Source organism: Phyllostomus hastatus, unplaced genomic scaffold (assembly GCF_019186645.2).
Source record: "Phyllostomus hastatus isolate PE091 unplaced genomic scaffold, TTU_PhHast_1.1 phas_scaffold_1066, whole genome shotgun sequence".
In the NCBI taxonomy this organism is placed as follows: Eukaryota; Metazoa; Chordata; class Mammalia; order Chiroptera; family Phyllostomidae; genus Phyllostomus; species Phyllostomus hastatus.
Window position 1 is genome coordinate 14,708,076 of NW_025334004.1, and position 17,849 is coordinate 14,725,924.

At 48.1% G+C, this 17,849-nt stretch overlaps 1 protein-coding gene across 2 annotated transcripts in view; it reads left to right on the forward strand.

Moving 5' to 3' along the window:
* The window catches only part of SUFU (SUFU negative regulator of hedgehog signaling), a 95,236-nt gene that overhangs the window by 14,473 nt on the left and 62,914 nt on the right, over window positions 1-17,849 (forward strand). For both annotated transcript variants that reach the window (XM_045854212.1, XM_045854213.1), the window contains exon 3: window positions 14,536-14,672. In XM_045854212.1, the coding sequence (XP_045710168.1) occupies window positions 14,536-14,672 (137 nt within the window). The remainder of the gene's footprint in view (window positions 1-14,535; window positions 14,673-17,849) is intronic.

The window sequence follows — 17,849 nt, forward strand, 5'->3', positions numbered from 1 at the left end:
GGAGCCTTCTGCAGCCCTGAGGGACCTCAGCAGTGGTGCAGGGGCAAGAGAACAGAACTGAGTGATGGTTTTATTTCCCTAAAAAGGAAACAGCAGCAAAAGTGTCTCAAAGGAAATGCCATTAAGATATTTGAATCTGACTTTGGTAGTGACTGAAAAGAAGCCTCATTGCTTTTTAATACTGTCTTATCTTGTTTGTCATTGAATGTCTCAGCCTGATTATCTTTTTGGACAGCCGTGGGAATATTATTACCATTTAGTGCTTGCTCGGCTGTGACATGATGTGCTTAGGTACAGAACACACAAAAGTACAGTCTTTAGGGAACTGAGATGCTTAAAAGATTTGTTTCTTCCCATTACCGTTATTCAGACGGCTTAATCTTCCGGGGCATTTGGCTGCCCAGAATCCTGGAGGACAGTGGGTAGATGAAAGGCCCTTGGGAAAAATCCCTTGCTCTTGGGTATGCAGGAAGCCCCCAAGCTATACACACGTGTGTACAGATGGCACCTCACTTCCCAAGTCAGACTCTGATCTTGCTGCCATTGGCCTAGCCTGCCTTTTTTATTTTTTTAAAGGTCTTTGTATAGATGTTGCTTTAAGCCAAAGCCAAGAGTTGCAGCTGTCATAATGATGCCAAGAAACTCAGGCACCAGGCTCTTCGTTGGCCCAGAATTCCTAGAGAGCACTATTCTGGCTTGGAATTGCCCAGGGGACTGGCTGACCTTTCAGTTGCATGGTGGTGGTTGGGAATAGAGGGAAGAAGGTTCAGTAGGTCTCCACTAGGGGAGAGTGAACTGTGAGTTTTCACCGCCCTGCAGAGAAATGTCCTGCTGCTCCCGGCTTCGTGCTTTTGTTCGATTTAGTGTCTCAGTCTGGGAAGCTCTTGGCTCACTGGGATAGAGTTAAGCCACCTACGTATTGGGAGCCAGGTGAGTTTGTTTAGCTGGATTCTCAGCTATATCAGTCTTGGGACTTACTATTTTTAAACCCAAGGAATGCTGTGGGAATGTGGTCCTTGGCTCCCAGCAAGGGATCTCAGGAAACATCTACTTGAGTGAGGCAAATGCATTCCCCGAATCTGGCTGAATGACATGTAGTGGAAAGAGCATCTACTATTCACAGTTAAAACTCAAGGGTGACTGCCCTGCGCTCTGGCCTCACTGGGTTCCCAACTTAGTGTGAGCATGCAGTCTCAGCTGATGGGTTTCTTTCTCTCTTCCTCCCTTCCCTCCCTCCCTCCCTCCCTCCTTTCCTTCCTTCCCTCCCTTCCTTCCTTCCTTCCTTCCTTCCTTCCTTCCTTCCTTCCTTCCTTTCAGATTTTATTTATCTTATATTTTAGAGAGGGGGAGGGAGAGAAGGAGGGAAAGAAACCTCAGTGTATGGTTGCCTCTCGTAGGCCCCCTACCGGGGACCTGGCCCACAACTCAGGCATGTGCCCTAGACTGGGAATCAAACCAGTGACCCTTTGATTCCCAGGCTGGCATTCAACCACTGAGCCATACCAGTCAGGGCTGGCCTGTTTCCCTCCCTTGCTCCCTCCCTCCCTCCCTCCCTTCCATTCTTGTTTTTAATTAAAATGATTTTTTTCTATTACACTTGACATTCAATATTATGGTGGTTTCAGGTGTGCAGCATAGTGGTAAGACATTTATACAGCTTACAGAATGATCCCCAGATAAGTCTAGTGCCCACCTGGCACCGTACATAGGCATTACAGTATTATTGACTGTATTCCCTATGCTGAACTTTACATCCCTGTGACTGTTTTCTAACTGCCAATTTGTACTTTTTAACCCCTTCACCTTTTTCCCAGCCCCCAACTCCTTTATTGCCTTGTTCTTTTTTTAAGATTACACAAAATTAATATATTATAGCTGAACATTAAAAAAGAATCTTAGCTATGTCAGGATACTACCATGTAAACATATTTCAAAAGAATTTTACAAAGTTTTACACCCAGTATATAGTACTTTTGCCGTTACCAAACACCATTTTAAAACTGCTAATGAAGTATCAGTAATTGCGAATTGTTCAAAATAAAAACATCATCTTTGCAAATGTTTATTTAGTAATTGTTTGCTGAACTCTGTTGTAATGGCTTTCACTCAAAGTCTGGTTACAGTCAGGAAGAGCCTCAGGTTTGGTTTGAGGGTTCTGGGAGGAATCCAAGGTCAGGAACTTGGGCAAAGCCGAAAGAACTGGGCAGCTCTTGAAGGATGCGGCTGATGACGCTTCCGAGTCCAGAAGTAGGGAAGCTAGAGGCATCTGCTGATGTTTTCCGAGAGAACTGGTGAGGAGGAAGTGTTTCTAGTGGTCCCCAACTAAACAAACGAAAGGTGAACACTAGCTTCCATGTGCGGGCGCTTGCTGGGTGCTGGACACTGTGCCACGCCATTAAAAGCCTCCCAGTCACCCTGGGAAGTAAGTGTTCTCATCCCAGTTTAACAGGTGGGGCAGCCAGTGCACATGGGAGTTACCTCACCTGGCCAAGAATCGGCTGGAGAGTGCAGAGCTGGGGTTTGTGTTAGCTCCAGTGCCTCTATTCTTGCCATTCTTGCCATTGCTGCTCTATTCTTGCCTCTATTCTTGCCATTGCTGCTAGACTCCTCTCTAATTTTAAGCTATTTCCAGCCTAAGTCCACCCTGGGACCTCCAAAGCATGCAGGGAGCCCAGGACTAAGAATCTCTGATGTCTGCCTTCCTCACCTCGCAGTTCTTGCACCTCTGGCGAGCGCACCGCTTTGCCCAAGGCCTTCAGCCCGTAACCCTGGGCTGCCGTTTCCCTCCTTATCTCCCATCCATCATTCCCGGTCTTGTAAAGCTCTGCCTCTGTCCTCAGGTTTAGTCTGGTTGGTAAACATTTGTTGAGCCCGGGATGTACGTGTCACCTGAAGTCACTCGACTGCTAGCTATTGAGCGCCGACCAAGTGCTCGGCATTGTGTTGTGTGTTCAGCGTCTGTCACTTTGGGGGACTGCAGAGGAAGAAGTATGGTGAGAGTCCCCAGTGTAATGGGAGAGAGCCCTGCTTAGGGTGTAAGGGAGACCACATGAAGTACCGCGTTGGAGATAAGACAGCTTTGGGAAAACATGGTTTGGAAAAAGGGCGTGTTTTCACTTAAACATATGGTCGTTAGAAGTGCTTTGACGAGAGGACGTGGGAAGGTAAGGCTGGGCTAGAACAGTCTTCCAGGCTGAGGGGAACATATGTGGGGAGGGGGCGCCATCTGGGGGTCCCAGCACAGGGCTGGTAACGGTGCGGGTAAGTGGGACCCAAGGGTGGAAAGGCAGGTCAGTATCGGAAACACTGCCCGACCCCGCTGGCCTGCCTCACTTTCGGACCCGCCAGTTTGTTGACCCCACCCAAAAAGGGGGGTGAAGTTTGTCACATATGATACAATCACACACACCCACACGCACACAGAGCGGGATCCTAGTGATAGCACCTTCTTCCCTAAGTCCTCACAAGCCAGCTTTCAAAATCTCTTATCACGGGCGGACTCCTAAATGTGGGCTCTTTGGGGGTGGGAACGGTGTGCACTGAGACGTGTGTGCGGGAAGAGGACAGCTTTGGAGGCGACCTCATGTCCAGCGAGAAAGCACAGTCAAGGACAGTGGTCAGGAAACTCTCGCTTTTCCCGCGTTTGTGAGAGGGGATCGTCGCACTCCTCTCGTAGTGGGGAAAACAAATTCCAGGGTGAGTACTTCGACCCATCAATGGGTTGCCTCTCATGCGCACCCCTTCGGTTACAGGACGACGGGTATTCCAACCCGACTGAGCCACACTGGCCAGTGCAGGTTGATCAGTTTTAAAATGTTTGTTTTAGAGTCTTGGCCTAGGTGTCAGGCACCCCAGTAGCCGGTGTCAGATGCTCTAAACTGTGGCACGTTCGAGAACCTAGAAGGAAAGGGTTGTGTAGTGCCCTTCTCCAGAGTGACCTTCCTCAGTGGCTTCAGCGGGTGGCACAGTCAACCCCAGGCAGTCTCAGGGGGAGGGAGCTCTGGCCTCTCTCTCCTGCCCCCCTCCGATTTCCTGTGAGAGGTCCCGCTGGCAGAGCCCAGTTGGTAGCCAGAGGGCTCAGGAGCCGCACGCAGGTCAGCCTTATAGGGAAGAGAACAAGGTGGGTGTGGTGGTTTTCTTTGGCTGTGTAACAGATGACCTAACTCAGAAGCCTGGGACAGGAATCCAGGCACAGCACAGCCGGGTCCTCTGCTCAGGGTCTCACCAGGCTGCAGTCACAGTGTCAGCTGTGCTGCATTCTTATCTGAGGCTCTACGGGGGAAGGATCTGCTTCCAGACTCCCTCAAGTTCTTGGCAGAATTCCTTTCCTTGCAGCTGTAAGAAGCTTTCTTAAAGCAAGCAGCAGAGATAGAGGCTGCTAGCAAGATGTGATGATCATATCCATGGGAGTGATTCTCCGTCACCCAGGGCGGTATTCAAAGCCAGTCACAGGTCCTGTTCTCTTCCAAGGAGATAGGATCCACAAAGGCGTGGACACCAGGAGGCAGGGGTCGGTTGTGAGGGCAGGAACCGCAAACAGACTGCACTCAGCTTAGGCTCCCAGCGCAGAGGGCGGGCAACACCTGAGCCGTCCTGCAGATTAGCAGAGGACCCAGAGAAAGGGAACGTGGGTGCGGTCTCAGAGGCAAGGAGGTCATTCGCATGGCTGGAGGTCTCCGTCTCCACTCACTGGGCCTGGCGCTTAGAGCATGAGGTGGAGGAGGTGGGTGGCACCCAGTTTGCCATGAGAGTTGCTGAGAAGTCTGGGCTTTACCCTGAAAGTTCACTGGGGGTGGGCTTCAGAGGATTTTTGAGCAGAGGAGAGGTGTATCGTATGTGCATTTTGGGAACCTCAGAGCGAAGAAGTAAACAAGGCAGGAGGCAGGAGGTCAGTGCTGGCCGCCCAGGTGAGGGAGGCTGGAGGCTAACCCATGGTACAGTGGTCGGGGTGGAGAGGACAGACTCCAGAGCTGCTGAGGAGGGAGAGGAGAGTTGACAGCTCGGTGACTGACCACCTGGCCGTGCGGGGACGAGGCATGACTGGAGGGTGACTGCCAGGATCCTGGCTTGGTGGCTGTATTAGTTCCATATCGCTGCTATAATAAATGACCACGTATTTAGTGGCTTAAAACAACATACCTTTATCATCTTACACAGTTCTGGAGGTCGGAAGTCTGACACGGGTCTCACTGGGCGAAAGTCAGGGTGTCAGCCAGACTGCATTCTGTTCTGGAGGCTCTCAGGGAGAACGAATTTCCTTGCCTTTTCCATTTTCTCAAGGCTACGCACATTCCTTGGCTCACGCCCCTTCCTCCATCTTCAGAGCCAGAAAGGGCAGGCCAAGTCCTCTACCTCTCTCTTCCACTTTTAAGGACTCTGTAGTTAAAAGGAGCTCACCCAGACAATCCAGTATACTCTCCCCATCTCGAGATCTTTAATTTGCCCAGGCCGGGTGGCTCAGCTGGTTGGAGCATCATCCCACACACCACAAGTCGTGGGTTCGATCCCCGGTCGGGACTTGTGTGGGAGGGAGGCAACAGATCAGTGTTTCTCTCTCCCTGTCATCTTCTCTTTCTCCCTCCTCCACTTCTCTCTCTCAAATCAATAAACAAACATGTCCTGGGGTGAGGGTTAAAGAGATTATCTTTTGAAAGATCTTTACCTCAATCATTCCTGCAAAGTCCGTTCTGCCGTGAGGGGGACATGTACAGGTTCCCGGGACTAGACTGCGGACATGGTGGGGAGCCATTGTATGGGCGGCCGTGGTGGTATTTTCCTTCAGTAAAGGAAAAACGGAGGAGGATTGGGAAGATACCGAGTTCAGATTTGCTTAATCTGAGTTCCAGGTGTCTGGTCTGGTTCTTTGCTTGGGGTAAATTAGGGAATCCTCAAGAGGGGCATGTTGCCTAAAGCCATTTTGTGCCGCGAGCGTGGGCAAGCGTGTGTGTGTGTGTGTGTGTGTGTGTGTGTGTGTGTGTGTAAAGGAGAGAGCAGGGGTGGGCCCTGGAGGAACTGGGGCTCTAACTTCTGTCCCTCTTTACTTGGAAAGCCCCCTCGGGCCAGGCAGGGGCCACGCACTGGGGAATGCTCACACTCTATTTTTTCCCAGTGAAGTGGTTCCTGGCGGCGCCCTCCCTGTGCCAGGCAGCTGTGGGTTCTCTGCACAGGGGAAGCGGCAGAGCAGTGTCTAGTCTGAGGGTGTCACTGGGCTTGGGGCAGCACTGAAGGCGTTGGGGCATATTGGCCTTGAGAAACTTGGTGTAAACGGTAAAGGCGCTCCACGCGTGTGCCGGAATTTGGATGTGTGGTCCTCAGACTTGCTTGCTTGGCGCTGCTCCGGGAGGCAGAGGCGGGCAGGGGTGGGCAGCCTCCTCTGCAGAGCCTGGAGCTGCTGGAATTCCTTGGTTTGGTTTTCTGTGATCTGTGGTTTCTGCTGGGACTAAGGCTAGACTTCGCCCTACACTTACTGGAGACGTGCGTGGGGCATGGATGTGCACTTGGAGGGAGGTCGCCGAAGGAAAAAATCTGAGTCTGTCCCCTTCCCCTGTGACAGCACTGGAGCCTCCATCCTTCTGGGAGAGAAGAAGACCCAACCCAGTAACTAGGCAGGGAACTGAGCCCAATTCCTGAGGAGGAGAGCTGCTTGGAGGGAGGACTAGTCCCAGGATAAAGGACTGGCCTATTAGTTCTCCTAAAAGAAATAACGTTCTCCTAAAGATCGTTGGTGGATGTTTACTGCTTTGGGGGAGAAGAATAAAAGAGCCCTGGACACTTGGGCTGGCTCTCACCTTCCCTTCATCTGTAGGATGCTTTTTCAGCCCAGAGCCCAGTGGGGCGTGATCAGACAGTGCCGGGAGTTCTTGCCTTGCATCTCTACCATGTTGTAGTACCCTCAGCTGTGGGCTCACAGTAGGCGAACACATCTTGAAAAGATAGGTGGTAGTCACATTTGTGAGTGAGATGGGTGAGGCTTGTTGGCCAGCTACGCTCTAAGAATGCCAAGAGCACTTCCACTGGGTATCAGAGGAACTGGAGGCCAGCAGGGGCGCTTCCTGTGGGGCCCGGCTGGATCTGGATGGAAAGGGTTACGGCCTGAGCCTGTTGCTCATTCATTAAGTCTTTCTACAACACCTGTTCTGCGCCAGGATCTACATGCAGAGAACTGTCACACATGCACACAGCCAGCCTCACGGTCCATTTCACCCCATTCCCACCTCCTGCCTGAGGGTAACCAACCTTGCTAGTTTCTGACTTATCCTTCCTGTACTGCTGTCTGCACAAATGAGTAGATATGTATATATTTTCCTATTTTCTCTCCCTCCTTTTTAAAAGGTAGCGTACTGTAGTACTTTTTGCTGTTTGTACTTAACAGCGTCCATATCAGTTTGTAGAACCCGTCCTCATTCTTGTAGCTGTGCTGTGCTCTTTAAACCACTGTCCATGAATGGGCGTTTGTGTTGTTTCCAATGTTTTGCAATTATAAATTCTTAGAGGTGGATTGCTGGGTCAGAAGTAAACACGTATGTGATGTTGTTATTGCTGGCTTCCCTCCAAAAGGGTTGTACTAGTTTGTATCCCTACCAGCAACATTTAAGAATGCATCTCTTCTCCCAGCCTCACCAGTTGATATATTAGACTTCTTAATTTTTGCCAACATCATAGGCAAGAATGGTATCTCATTGTTGTTTTTAATTTGCATTTCTCTAATGAGTGAGGTTGAACATCTTGTATGCTTAAAGTAGATGTTTCTATATCTGTATCTATATTTATAGATTGTGATTTTTTTTTTACTATGGGTCTTTAACTTTTTCCCACAATTTTAAAAAAACAAAGCCCTGGCTGGTGTGGCTTAGTTGGTTGGGCGTCGCCCCACAAAGCGAAGGGTCACAGGTTCTATTCCCAGTCAGGGCACATGCCTGGGTTTCAGGTTTGGTCTCCCATTGGGGTGCACGTGGAAGGCAGCCGATCGATGTTTCTCTCTCACATCAATGTTTTTCTCCCCCTCTTCCCCTCCTCTCTCTAAAAATGAATAAACGAACTCTTTTTTAAAAAAAACAGCTTTCTCAAGATATAGTTCATATACTATACAGTCACCCGCTTAAAGTACACAATTTAGTGGTTTTTAGTATATTCATAGTTATGTAGCTATCACCATAATTTAATTTTAGAACTTCTTAATTATCCTAAAAAGAAGCCCCATACCCAGTAGCAGGCACTCCTCATTTGTCCTCAGGGTCCCAGTCCCAGGCAACCTAAAATCGACTTTGTCTCTGTAGATTTGACTATTCTGAATGTTTTATATCATGAATGTATATATTATATATTACAAATGTATTATTTATTATATCATATAAATGGAATCATACAGTATGTCATTTTTTAATATATTTTATTGATTATGCTATTACAGTTGTCCCATTTCCTCCCCTTTATTCCCCTCTGCCCTGCACACCCCCTCCCACCCACATTCCCCCCCTTTAGTTCATGTCCATGTGTCATACATATAAGTTCTTTGGCTTCTACATTTCCTATACTATTCTTACCCTCCCCTGTCTATTTTCTACCTACCATTTATGCTACTTATTCTCTGTACCTTTTCCCCCCCTCTCTCCCCCTTCCACTCCCCTGTTCATAACCCTCCATGTGATCTCCATTCCTGTGGTTCTGTTCCTGTTGTTTAGTTTACTTTTGTTTTAGTTTTAGGTTGTTAATAATTGTGAGTCTGCTATCATTTTACCATTCATATTTTTTATCTTCTTTTTCTTAGATAAGTCCCTTTAACATATCATGTAATAAGGGCTTGGTGATGATGAACTCTTTTAACTTGACTTTATATGAGAAGCACTTTATCTGCTCTTCCATTCTAAATGATAGCTTTGCTGGATAGAGCAATCTTGGATGTAGGTCCTTGCCTTCCATGACTTGGAATACTTCTTTCCAGCCCCTTCTTGCCTGCAAGATCTCTTTTGAGAAATCAGCTGACAGTCATGGGAATCCCTTTGTAAGTAACCGTCTCCTTTTCTCTTGCTGCTTCTAAGATTCTCTCCTTATTTTTAATCTTCGGTAATGCAATTATGATGTGCCTTGGTGTGTTCCTCCTTGGGTCCAACTTCTCTGGGACTCTCTGAGCTTCCTGGACTTCTTGGAAGTTTATTTCCTTTATGAGATTAGGGAAGTTCTCCTTCATTATTTGTTCAAATAAGTTTTCAATTTCTTGCTCTTCCTCTTCTCCTTCTGGCGCCCCTATGATTCGGATGTTGGAACTTTTAAAGATGTCCTGGAGGTTCCTAAGCCTCTCTTCATTTTTTTGAATTCTTGTTTCTTCATTCTGTTCTGGTTGAATGTTTCTTTCTTCCTTCTGGTCCACGTTGTTGTTTAGGGTCCCAGTTTCCTTCCCTTCACTGTTGGTTCCCTGTACATTTGCCTTTATTTCACTTAGCATTGCCTTCATTTTTTCATCTAATTTGCAGCCAAATTCAACCAGTCCTGTGAGGGTCCTGATCACCAGTGTTTTGAACTCTGTATCTGATAGGTTGGCTGTCTCTTCATTGCTTAGTTGTATTTTTTCTGGAGCTTTGATCTGTTCTTTCATTTGGGCCATTTTTTTTTCCTTTAGCGCACCTGCTATGTAGTGAGGGGCGGAGCCTTAGGTGTCCCCCAGGGCAGGGCCACCCACGTTGATGTGTTGTGACGCTGTCTGTGGGGGAGGGGTCTGAGAGGGGACAGTGGTGCTTGCTCTGCTCTCTGCCAGATTTCAGTCACTTCCCCTGCTTCCCACAAGCAAAGTGGGCCCTTCTGGTGCTGATTCCCAGGTGGGTGCATGAGTTTATGTATCTCCTAGGACCCTGTGGGTCTCTCCAACGAACTCTCCTGTGAGGCTGGGAGTTTTTCCCCCTGCTGCCGCCTCAACCCCCACAGGAGTTTTCAGTCAGAGGCTTTGAGGCTTTATTTCCCCACCAGAACCCAGGGTTGCGAGGTCTGTCTGGCTCCCCAGTTGTTCCTCCCGGTTTATCTGCACGTGAATGTGGGACCGCCTGGTCCGCCAGCCGCCACCATGCTGTGAGTCCTCTCCGCCTGGCTGCCCGTCTCCACCCCCTCCTACCGTTCTGGACGAATGTTTCTTCTGTAACTCCTTGGTTGTCGGACTTCCATACAGTTTGATTTTCTGTCAGTTCTGGTTGTTTTTTGTCTTTAAATTGTTGTTGTCCTTCTTTGGGTTGTGCAAGGAGGCACAGTGTGTCTACCTACACCTCCATCTTGGCCGGAAGTCCCTAGTATATCATTTGTAACTGGCTTCTTTCACTTAATGTTAGTGATATAATGCTTACAGTGTCCGAGTTTTTAAACATTTAATCCTCATAATAACTCCAAATAGTTGTTACTATTATTATCCCCATTTTGCAGATGAGGAAACAGAGGCACAGAGAGGTTAAATAAGTTGCCTGAAGTCACACGATAATAAGAAGATGGGCTTTGGAGTCAGGCGGACCCCAAGTTTAAGTTCCATCACTTGCTTGCCATGTGACTTACAGAGTATTACTTAAATTCTGTCAAATTTTTTTCATATATTATTTAAGTGGCTGAGGCATAAAGATGTTAGAAAATTAAATGCTATGACATAAGAAAAGTCCTTAGTCCGAGGCCTCAAACTTAGCAGGTGCTCATCGTTTGTTTATCAAAGTGTTATTAGCAGACAGAACCAGGTAAGGAAGTGCTTACTTGGTATGGCGGGCCTTGCCCCTCTGAGCATTTAGGTGTCCCTGAGATGCCAGCTTTTTTTTTTTAAGATATAATTCACATACCATGAAATTTACCATTTTAAAGTGTACAGTTTAGTGTTTTTTAGTATATTCACAAGGTTGTGCAGACATCATCACTATTTAATTCCAGAACATTTCAATCGCCCCCAAAAGAAACACTTGACCCCTTAGCAGTCACTCCCCATTCTTTCCTCCCCCTAGTCCATGGAAGCCATAAGTCTACCCTCCGTCTTTATGCATTTGGCTATTCAGCACATTCCATATCAGTGGAATCACACAGTGTGTATCTGGCTTCATTCACTCAGCATAATGTGTTCAAGATTCATCCATGTCGTAGCATGTGTAAGGACATCATTCTCATTTGTTCCATTGTATGAATGTGCTACATTTCATTTATCCAGTTATCCACTGCTGATGCTGGGTTGCTTCCACTTCTTAGCTGTCATCAATACTTTTAGGAACATTAGCATACAAGTTTTTGTGTGAGCATGCGTTTTCAGTCCTCTTGGGTGTATACCTAGGAGTGGAACTGTTGGATCATATGGTACCTCTGTGTTTAACTCTTCGGGGTCCTGCCCAACTGCTTTACAAAGCAGCTCCACCGTTTTACATTCCTACCAGCAGTGTATGAGCGTTTATTTTCTCTACGGCCCCGTCAACATTTATTATTGTCTGTCTTCTATTTTAGCCATTTTAGAGCATATGAAATGGTACCTCATTGTGGTTTTGATTTGAATTTCCCTAATAGTTAATGGTGTTAGCACGAGATGCCAACTTATAGGTCAGCCCTTTCTGCCTACCCTAGCTATTGTGGTTTCTCCAGAAAACTCTTTCCTGTTCAACCTCTGCTTGAAGTTAGTGGTCATTTTGGCCTCCTGAAGACTGAGTGATACCTTCCTAATCAGAGGCTTTGATACAAACCTTAAGGCACGTGTTCTTCCTGTCCGTGGGTTTGGTGTTACTCTTAAGGCTGTCACGGCCATTCCTAGGCTCACCGAACTGCTGGGACAGAGCCAGCCTCTCCCCTGGGCACCTCAGTGAGCAGGGCCAGAAGTTCTTGAGCTGGAAACAATTTTGAGAGGCCATCTCATTCATCCTTCTGCAACAAGACAGCTAGAACCCCTCACCCCCTCCCTACCAGGCTGGGGAGGATTTGTAATGTATTCTTTTTTTAATTCCTATTGGAAGAAATCCCATTGGCCCCCTTTCCACCAGCCAGTATTTTAGCAGCCCCTGTGTAAAAAATTCTTTGCTCTGACCCAGATCCCACCCTCTGCCACACAGGCCAATTTCCTCTTGTGTTTTCCTTTCTTGGGAAATGGGAGAGACAGCTGCTCCCTAGGAGGGGCTCCATCCTCTGGTCGGACAAAAACACTTCAGCTGGGGCAGCTCTCACGTTGAGGAAGTCCAGACCAAGCCAGGCCGCTGCAGGGGACTTTTAAAGACTGAATGGCCTCGTCACTTGGCTATTGCCTGGGCAGTCTGCTTTGAAAAAGCGACCTGATGGGCTCCAGGCTGTGTGTTTATCCTGAGGCAGGGCCTTTCCAAGCTCACGTTCCAGGGTTTTCAGAGGTTTCGTCCAGCTAGCCTGGTGGGTGGTAATCACACACAGGTGGGGACCATCTGGCTGGGCCTGCCCCTCCCAGCGGAGTCCTATAGGGCCAGCCTGCCCACCACAGAGCTGGCCTGGAAAGCACCCTGTGTGGAGGCAGATGGTACACACGTGTGTGTGTGTGCGCGTACCCGTGTGTGTGCACACACATATGTGCATGTGCATGTGTGTCCAGCCCTCCTTCGAGAGGTGGTGCTGCTTAGATGCATGTGATTTTTTTCCCTCTCATCCCAGGGTTCCCCCCATTGCGCATCCCAAGGAACACGTTTCTTTCAGTGTGCTTCTCAAGTTTTTCTGGTTAGAAATCATGTATTTATCTTGGCCCTAGATGAAAGCCCTGGAGATATAGTCTAATACATTTTACAAAGCTGCCTCTAACGGGTGGCTGCTTGAACTCTTCCCTTTGACCTAGTGACCCATCTCCTTTTGCAGAGTTTTAACTCCCAGTCTTGCATTTTCCCAGCTTTTCACACTCCTGTCATACCTGCAGCCCCCGGGGAGACAGCTCTTCTAGCCTCAGTTTGCTTAGTAGCTATTCTCTCAACTTCCCTACATGGGATTGCCCCCAAACAGGGTAGTTCAGCAAGGAAAGACGGTAGCTTACACTGTCCTGCTAACCATCTTCTAGCGTGTTCTCTAGAATTCTGGGTGTGTGCCCTCAAAATGGACTTTGGTTCCCACACTGTCAGATGCTCAGAGGAAACCCAGACTGTGGGCGCCCCTGTGAATATAATTGGGTATGGTTATGGTGACTTTGGGGATGGATTCCTTTTCGGTCCTTAGAGAACTCAGCTACAAGAAGTGATCTCCCCACCACACACATGCAGGAAGCCCGAGTCCACCCAGGTGTGCACCAGGACGAGGACTGGTGTCAGAGCTTCTGAGACTTTGAGTATCTTTCTGTTTCATCTCTGGGCCAGGCCTCTTGTGGGTGGTGATGATGATGATGGGGAGGAGGAGGATGAAGAAGGAAAGATGCCACGTGGAATCCCAGGCTGGGCACTGATTGCATCAGCATCGCGTAAGAATTCTCCCTTCCGACCGCCTGTTCCAGTAGCTTGGCTGGCAAGGAGGTGTGGGCTGTCATCTTAGTTTATGGTTTGTATGTGTATGCTGAGGAGCTTACACGTGTATAATCATTGTGGCTCATGTTTGTACAAGATGTAATTACTGAAAATTATATCGTGAGCGCAGTTTCACTTTTAACCCTCCCCATGCTGGCAGGCCTCCTGTGCTCTCAGGAGCTCTCCCTGTTGCTTCTCTCACCTGGGGAGGCGGCGTGTCACCCCCTCGCCAGGCCTTGCCCTCCAATCCATTACTGCTTTCCTCTCTGGCAGAAGTCCATCTCAGGGACTTCCCTGGAGTCTCGGGGCTCCTGAGCGTTTCCCAGCAGACAGGGAGGCAGGCATTCTCTGCCTCATTGTCACTGATGAGTGTGGCTGCGGAGGCAGGAGCTCCCACCGTTCTGGGCTACCTGGGGATGGGAAGGAAGGGCAAACTTTGCTGCCTGAAGTTTCCAGCGATTGAAGAGTGCACAGAAGGTGCCAGATTTCGGGAACCACATGTGCGGACTGATGACGGCACAAGGGGTGTGGGTTTCAGGAGGAGTACAGGCCCTCCCAGTATTTGGAGTCTGCCCTGGGACCTGTCTGCAGATGCTGAGTTTGGAGGCCAGACAGTCCAGCCCAAGGCCCGCACCCTTGTGGTCCCAGGGGGAGGTGGGAGCAGAGAAAGGCTCTCATCCTCACAGAGCATACAGCAGGTCTTGTATCCCTGGCAAACTAGTAGGTGCTCATTAACAGCTTGAAAAAATATGGAGCCAGCATAAGGCAGATTTTCAGTAATGGGCCCTCAATCACACAGAAAGGAATGTTCCAGAGCCGCAAGATGTGGAACTTGTAATTCGGAGGGCCAGCAGGGGAATGTGATTGGCTGGGCCAAGGTCATATACCAGTACTGTAACTGGCCGGAGGGTGAGACTAGAGTTCTGGCTCCTTCCAGGCTGTTGAGGTCCTTTTCCCCTCGAGGTTCACACACTGGGAGATTCGTCTCATTATGGGTTTGGATGCTAAGGCCACCAAGAATAAGGGAGACTTTTAAAACAGTGTTTTTCTTTTTTCTGAGGTGGTTGAACTAAAAACATTTGCTTTTTATTTCTTTCAGATTTACAGGAACAGACGGCCCTAGTGGTTTTGGCTTCGAGTTGACATTTCGTCTGAAGAGAGAAACAGGGGAGTCCGCCCCCCCTACCTGGCCGGCAGAGCTCATGCAGGGCTTGGCCAGATACGTGTTCCAGTCAGGTAAGATCCCCGCGAGCCTGCTGGTGCAGTGGCTTTGTTGTCATGAGTTTGGTTGGCTTTGGGAACTCACACGGATGTCTTCATGTCTGAGGAGGGACCTTGCCTGGGAGTACTGCACCCCATTTGTACCTTGAGGGTGGCTTGTTTTGCCTGGTGTTTGGGGATGGAAAGCTACCTGGGCCAGGGAAGGGAAGGGTATGTCACCGTGACCTCTGGCGGCAGGCAGAGTCCATGCTGCTGCTCTGACACCCTGAGCCCCAGTCACGGTCTGCCAGCCGTGCCTCTGGTTCCCAGTGAGGCAGAGGCCGACTTGGTGTAGAATGACTGGCTCTGCCCCATTTTCCATAATTAGCACTGTCTTTGCTGCCTGCTGTCAGTGGCCTAAATCATCTTAAGTTTCTGGGGCCGCAAGTACACATGTTAATCTTGACTAAGGCTTGGGTTAATAGTGGAGGGTGGGGCAGAGAGAAAGAATTGCCAGGAGCTTGTTCCCTCACAGTGTGAAGGAAAAGCTGGAATCAGGCAGGACCTTAAAAGTCTGAAACGTTGTTTGATTCAAGTGCCCTCCAGGGGATGATCCCCCTGCCCGCATTGCCCCCTGGAACCTGCTGGTGTGGAACCTGAAGTGGGGCTTTGCGCTGGGAACCTTGGTCTCGCACCCCTGTCTCAGCCTGCCTTAGCCCCTCAGTGGGATGGAACGCTGGAGTGAAATTTTGTACCTTTTATGAAGGTTTTCATATCATCTGAATGTTTTTGTGTGGCTGATTGCTCAGCAGCATTTCCCCGTGACCTCAGATTTTGTTTCTTTGTTTTGGTAAGTAGCTTCAAAAACAGGCCAAGAAACTTTACCCAGCTCTATTACTCTTTGATTGCTTATAGGTAAGGGCAGAGCAGCATGGAGGCCAGGGTCTCTCAAAGCGTGGTCCACAGGCCCCTGCATCAGAAGCACCGGGAGTGTTGGCTGCACACACATTGCTGAGTCCCACAGGAGACCTCTGGCTCAGAATCTTTGGGGCTGATGTTCTCAGATGCTTCTGGTAGAGACTAAATTTGGAGAACTGAAGATCTGGCAGCTTCTCTTAAGTACAGTGACTTTTTTCCAGTCTCTAGTAGGTTATAAATTTGGGGGGTTCAACAGAGCTTCTGGGTTGAACTCCTCTGCCCTCCTTGTAGACCCCTGGGAGTCAGTTGTTGGCAGGGTGGCTGTCACGTAATGGGGCCGATACTAACTCCTGCCGCCAAGTGTGTATATGGGGTAGTTTTGTTTTGGAGGCCACAGTGGTCTTTTCTCAGCAGCAGTTCCCAAGCCTGGCTGCTCATGAGATTCCCCTGGGGGGCTTATCAACACACATTCCCAGAGTCCTCTGCAGGGTTCTGATTCAGTTGATCGGAGGTGGGACCCGGGCATCTGTTTCTAAAACAGTCTCCCAAGGGATTCTAATACAGCTGGTCTGGGGATGGTGTTTCGGCGCTAAGGAGCTGTTGACCAGGAAGAAGTACTATTCACAGGGTCAGGCGAAGCAGGCTGCCTGGAACAGCCGGTGCATTTGAGTTGGAGTTATCCTAGTGTGGTTTGAAGAATCTTTCAAAATCGTGCCAAGTGTCTGCTGCCTGAACACTTTGTCCCTCCTCTCCCTTTTTGGGATGCCTGGAGCTGACTTCGATGTAGAACTGTCTTTGGAAAAATAGACTTTTCTTTAAAAAGAAACTTTTTAAATTTGCTTTTATTTTTTTTTTTTTTGGAGAGTGGAGAAGGAAGGGAGAAAGAGAGGGAGAGAAACATTGATGTGAAAGAGAAACATCTATCGGTAGCCTCTCTACATGCCCCGACTGGGGACTGAACCCACAACCCAGGCATGTGCCCTGAGTGGGAATTGGACTGGTGACTCTGTGCTTTGTGGAATAACACCCAGCCAACTACACCACACTGGTCAGGGCAAAGTAGACTTTTTTTTATATGGAATTTGATCTCCTGTAGGAAAAAGGGCTCTGCATACTGGGCAACAACCTCTTGCTTGTATAGACAAGTATCTCCTTGCCCACTGCCTAAACCAGTGCATTTATGTTTGTTTCTACTTAATGTACTTGCTCAGGTGGACAGAGATCAGAGGAATGTGAGATGGACGGGGGTTGTGAGTCACAGGCAGGTGGGGTCAAGCGGGTGAACTTCTGACATAGTTCTGATATTATAGTTATAAAATAATAATGTAGGGGAGTGAAAAGTAGTATTTGATTCGTAAGGGCTCATTTCACCCACACCATAAAGATCACTAATGACCATTTTGCAGTACTACTGTGATCACCAATTCAGGCAGATTATCAACAGATGCTGTGACCATTGGATTAAAAGATTGTTGGGGAACAAGGTATTCACAAGGACTCAAAGGATCCATCCACAGATTACTTACTACAAAGAGAAAAAGAATTCCTTTTCAATGAAAAGATTTGGGTGGATATCACTTTAACAAAATGATCAAATGTAGCAACACCAATAATGGGACAGATTATTATTATGTAACTGTGTTGTAGTGTGAAGTACAAAATATCAACCATGTAGAAAATATCAACTATGTAGCACTTTTACAAAAATGTTTCACCTGAATTAAATCCTGAGCAAACACACAGATCCAGATGGTAAAACAGTTGCCTGGACTCTTTAAAAAATGTCGGTGCTCTGAAAGATACAGTCAAGGGGTAAGGGCCCCCCTGAATTAAAGGAAAAATGACAGTTTGAATGCATGTATGATCCTTGATTGGATCCTAAATTGAAAACTAAGGTCATTTTTAGGACAACTGGAAAAATATAAATGCAGAGTGTATATTAGATAGTTGATTGTGTTTTGCAACTGTGAAATTCCTTGGGTGTGATATGTATGGTGTTAGGGTTGTATATGATAATGTCCTTATTCTTAGGAGATACAAGCTGAAGTGTTTATGAATGCAGTGACACGATGTCTACAACTTCATTTTCTGACAGTTCAGCAAAAGAAAGTGTGTGTGGAGAGAGAGAGAGGGGAGAAAGCCAGTGCGGTAAAATGTTGACAACTGGTGAATCTGGGTGAAGGGCACATTGGTACTCATTGTGCTGTCCCCTTCCAGCCTTCCAGACTTTCCAGATGAAAAGGTGAGGCTGTTTTGTGAGTGTCCATTGACTGATGTGTGTTCTCTGGTCCTTTC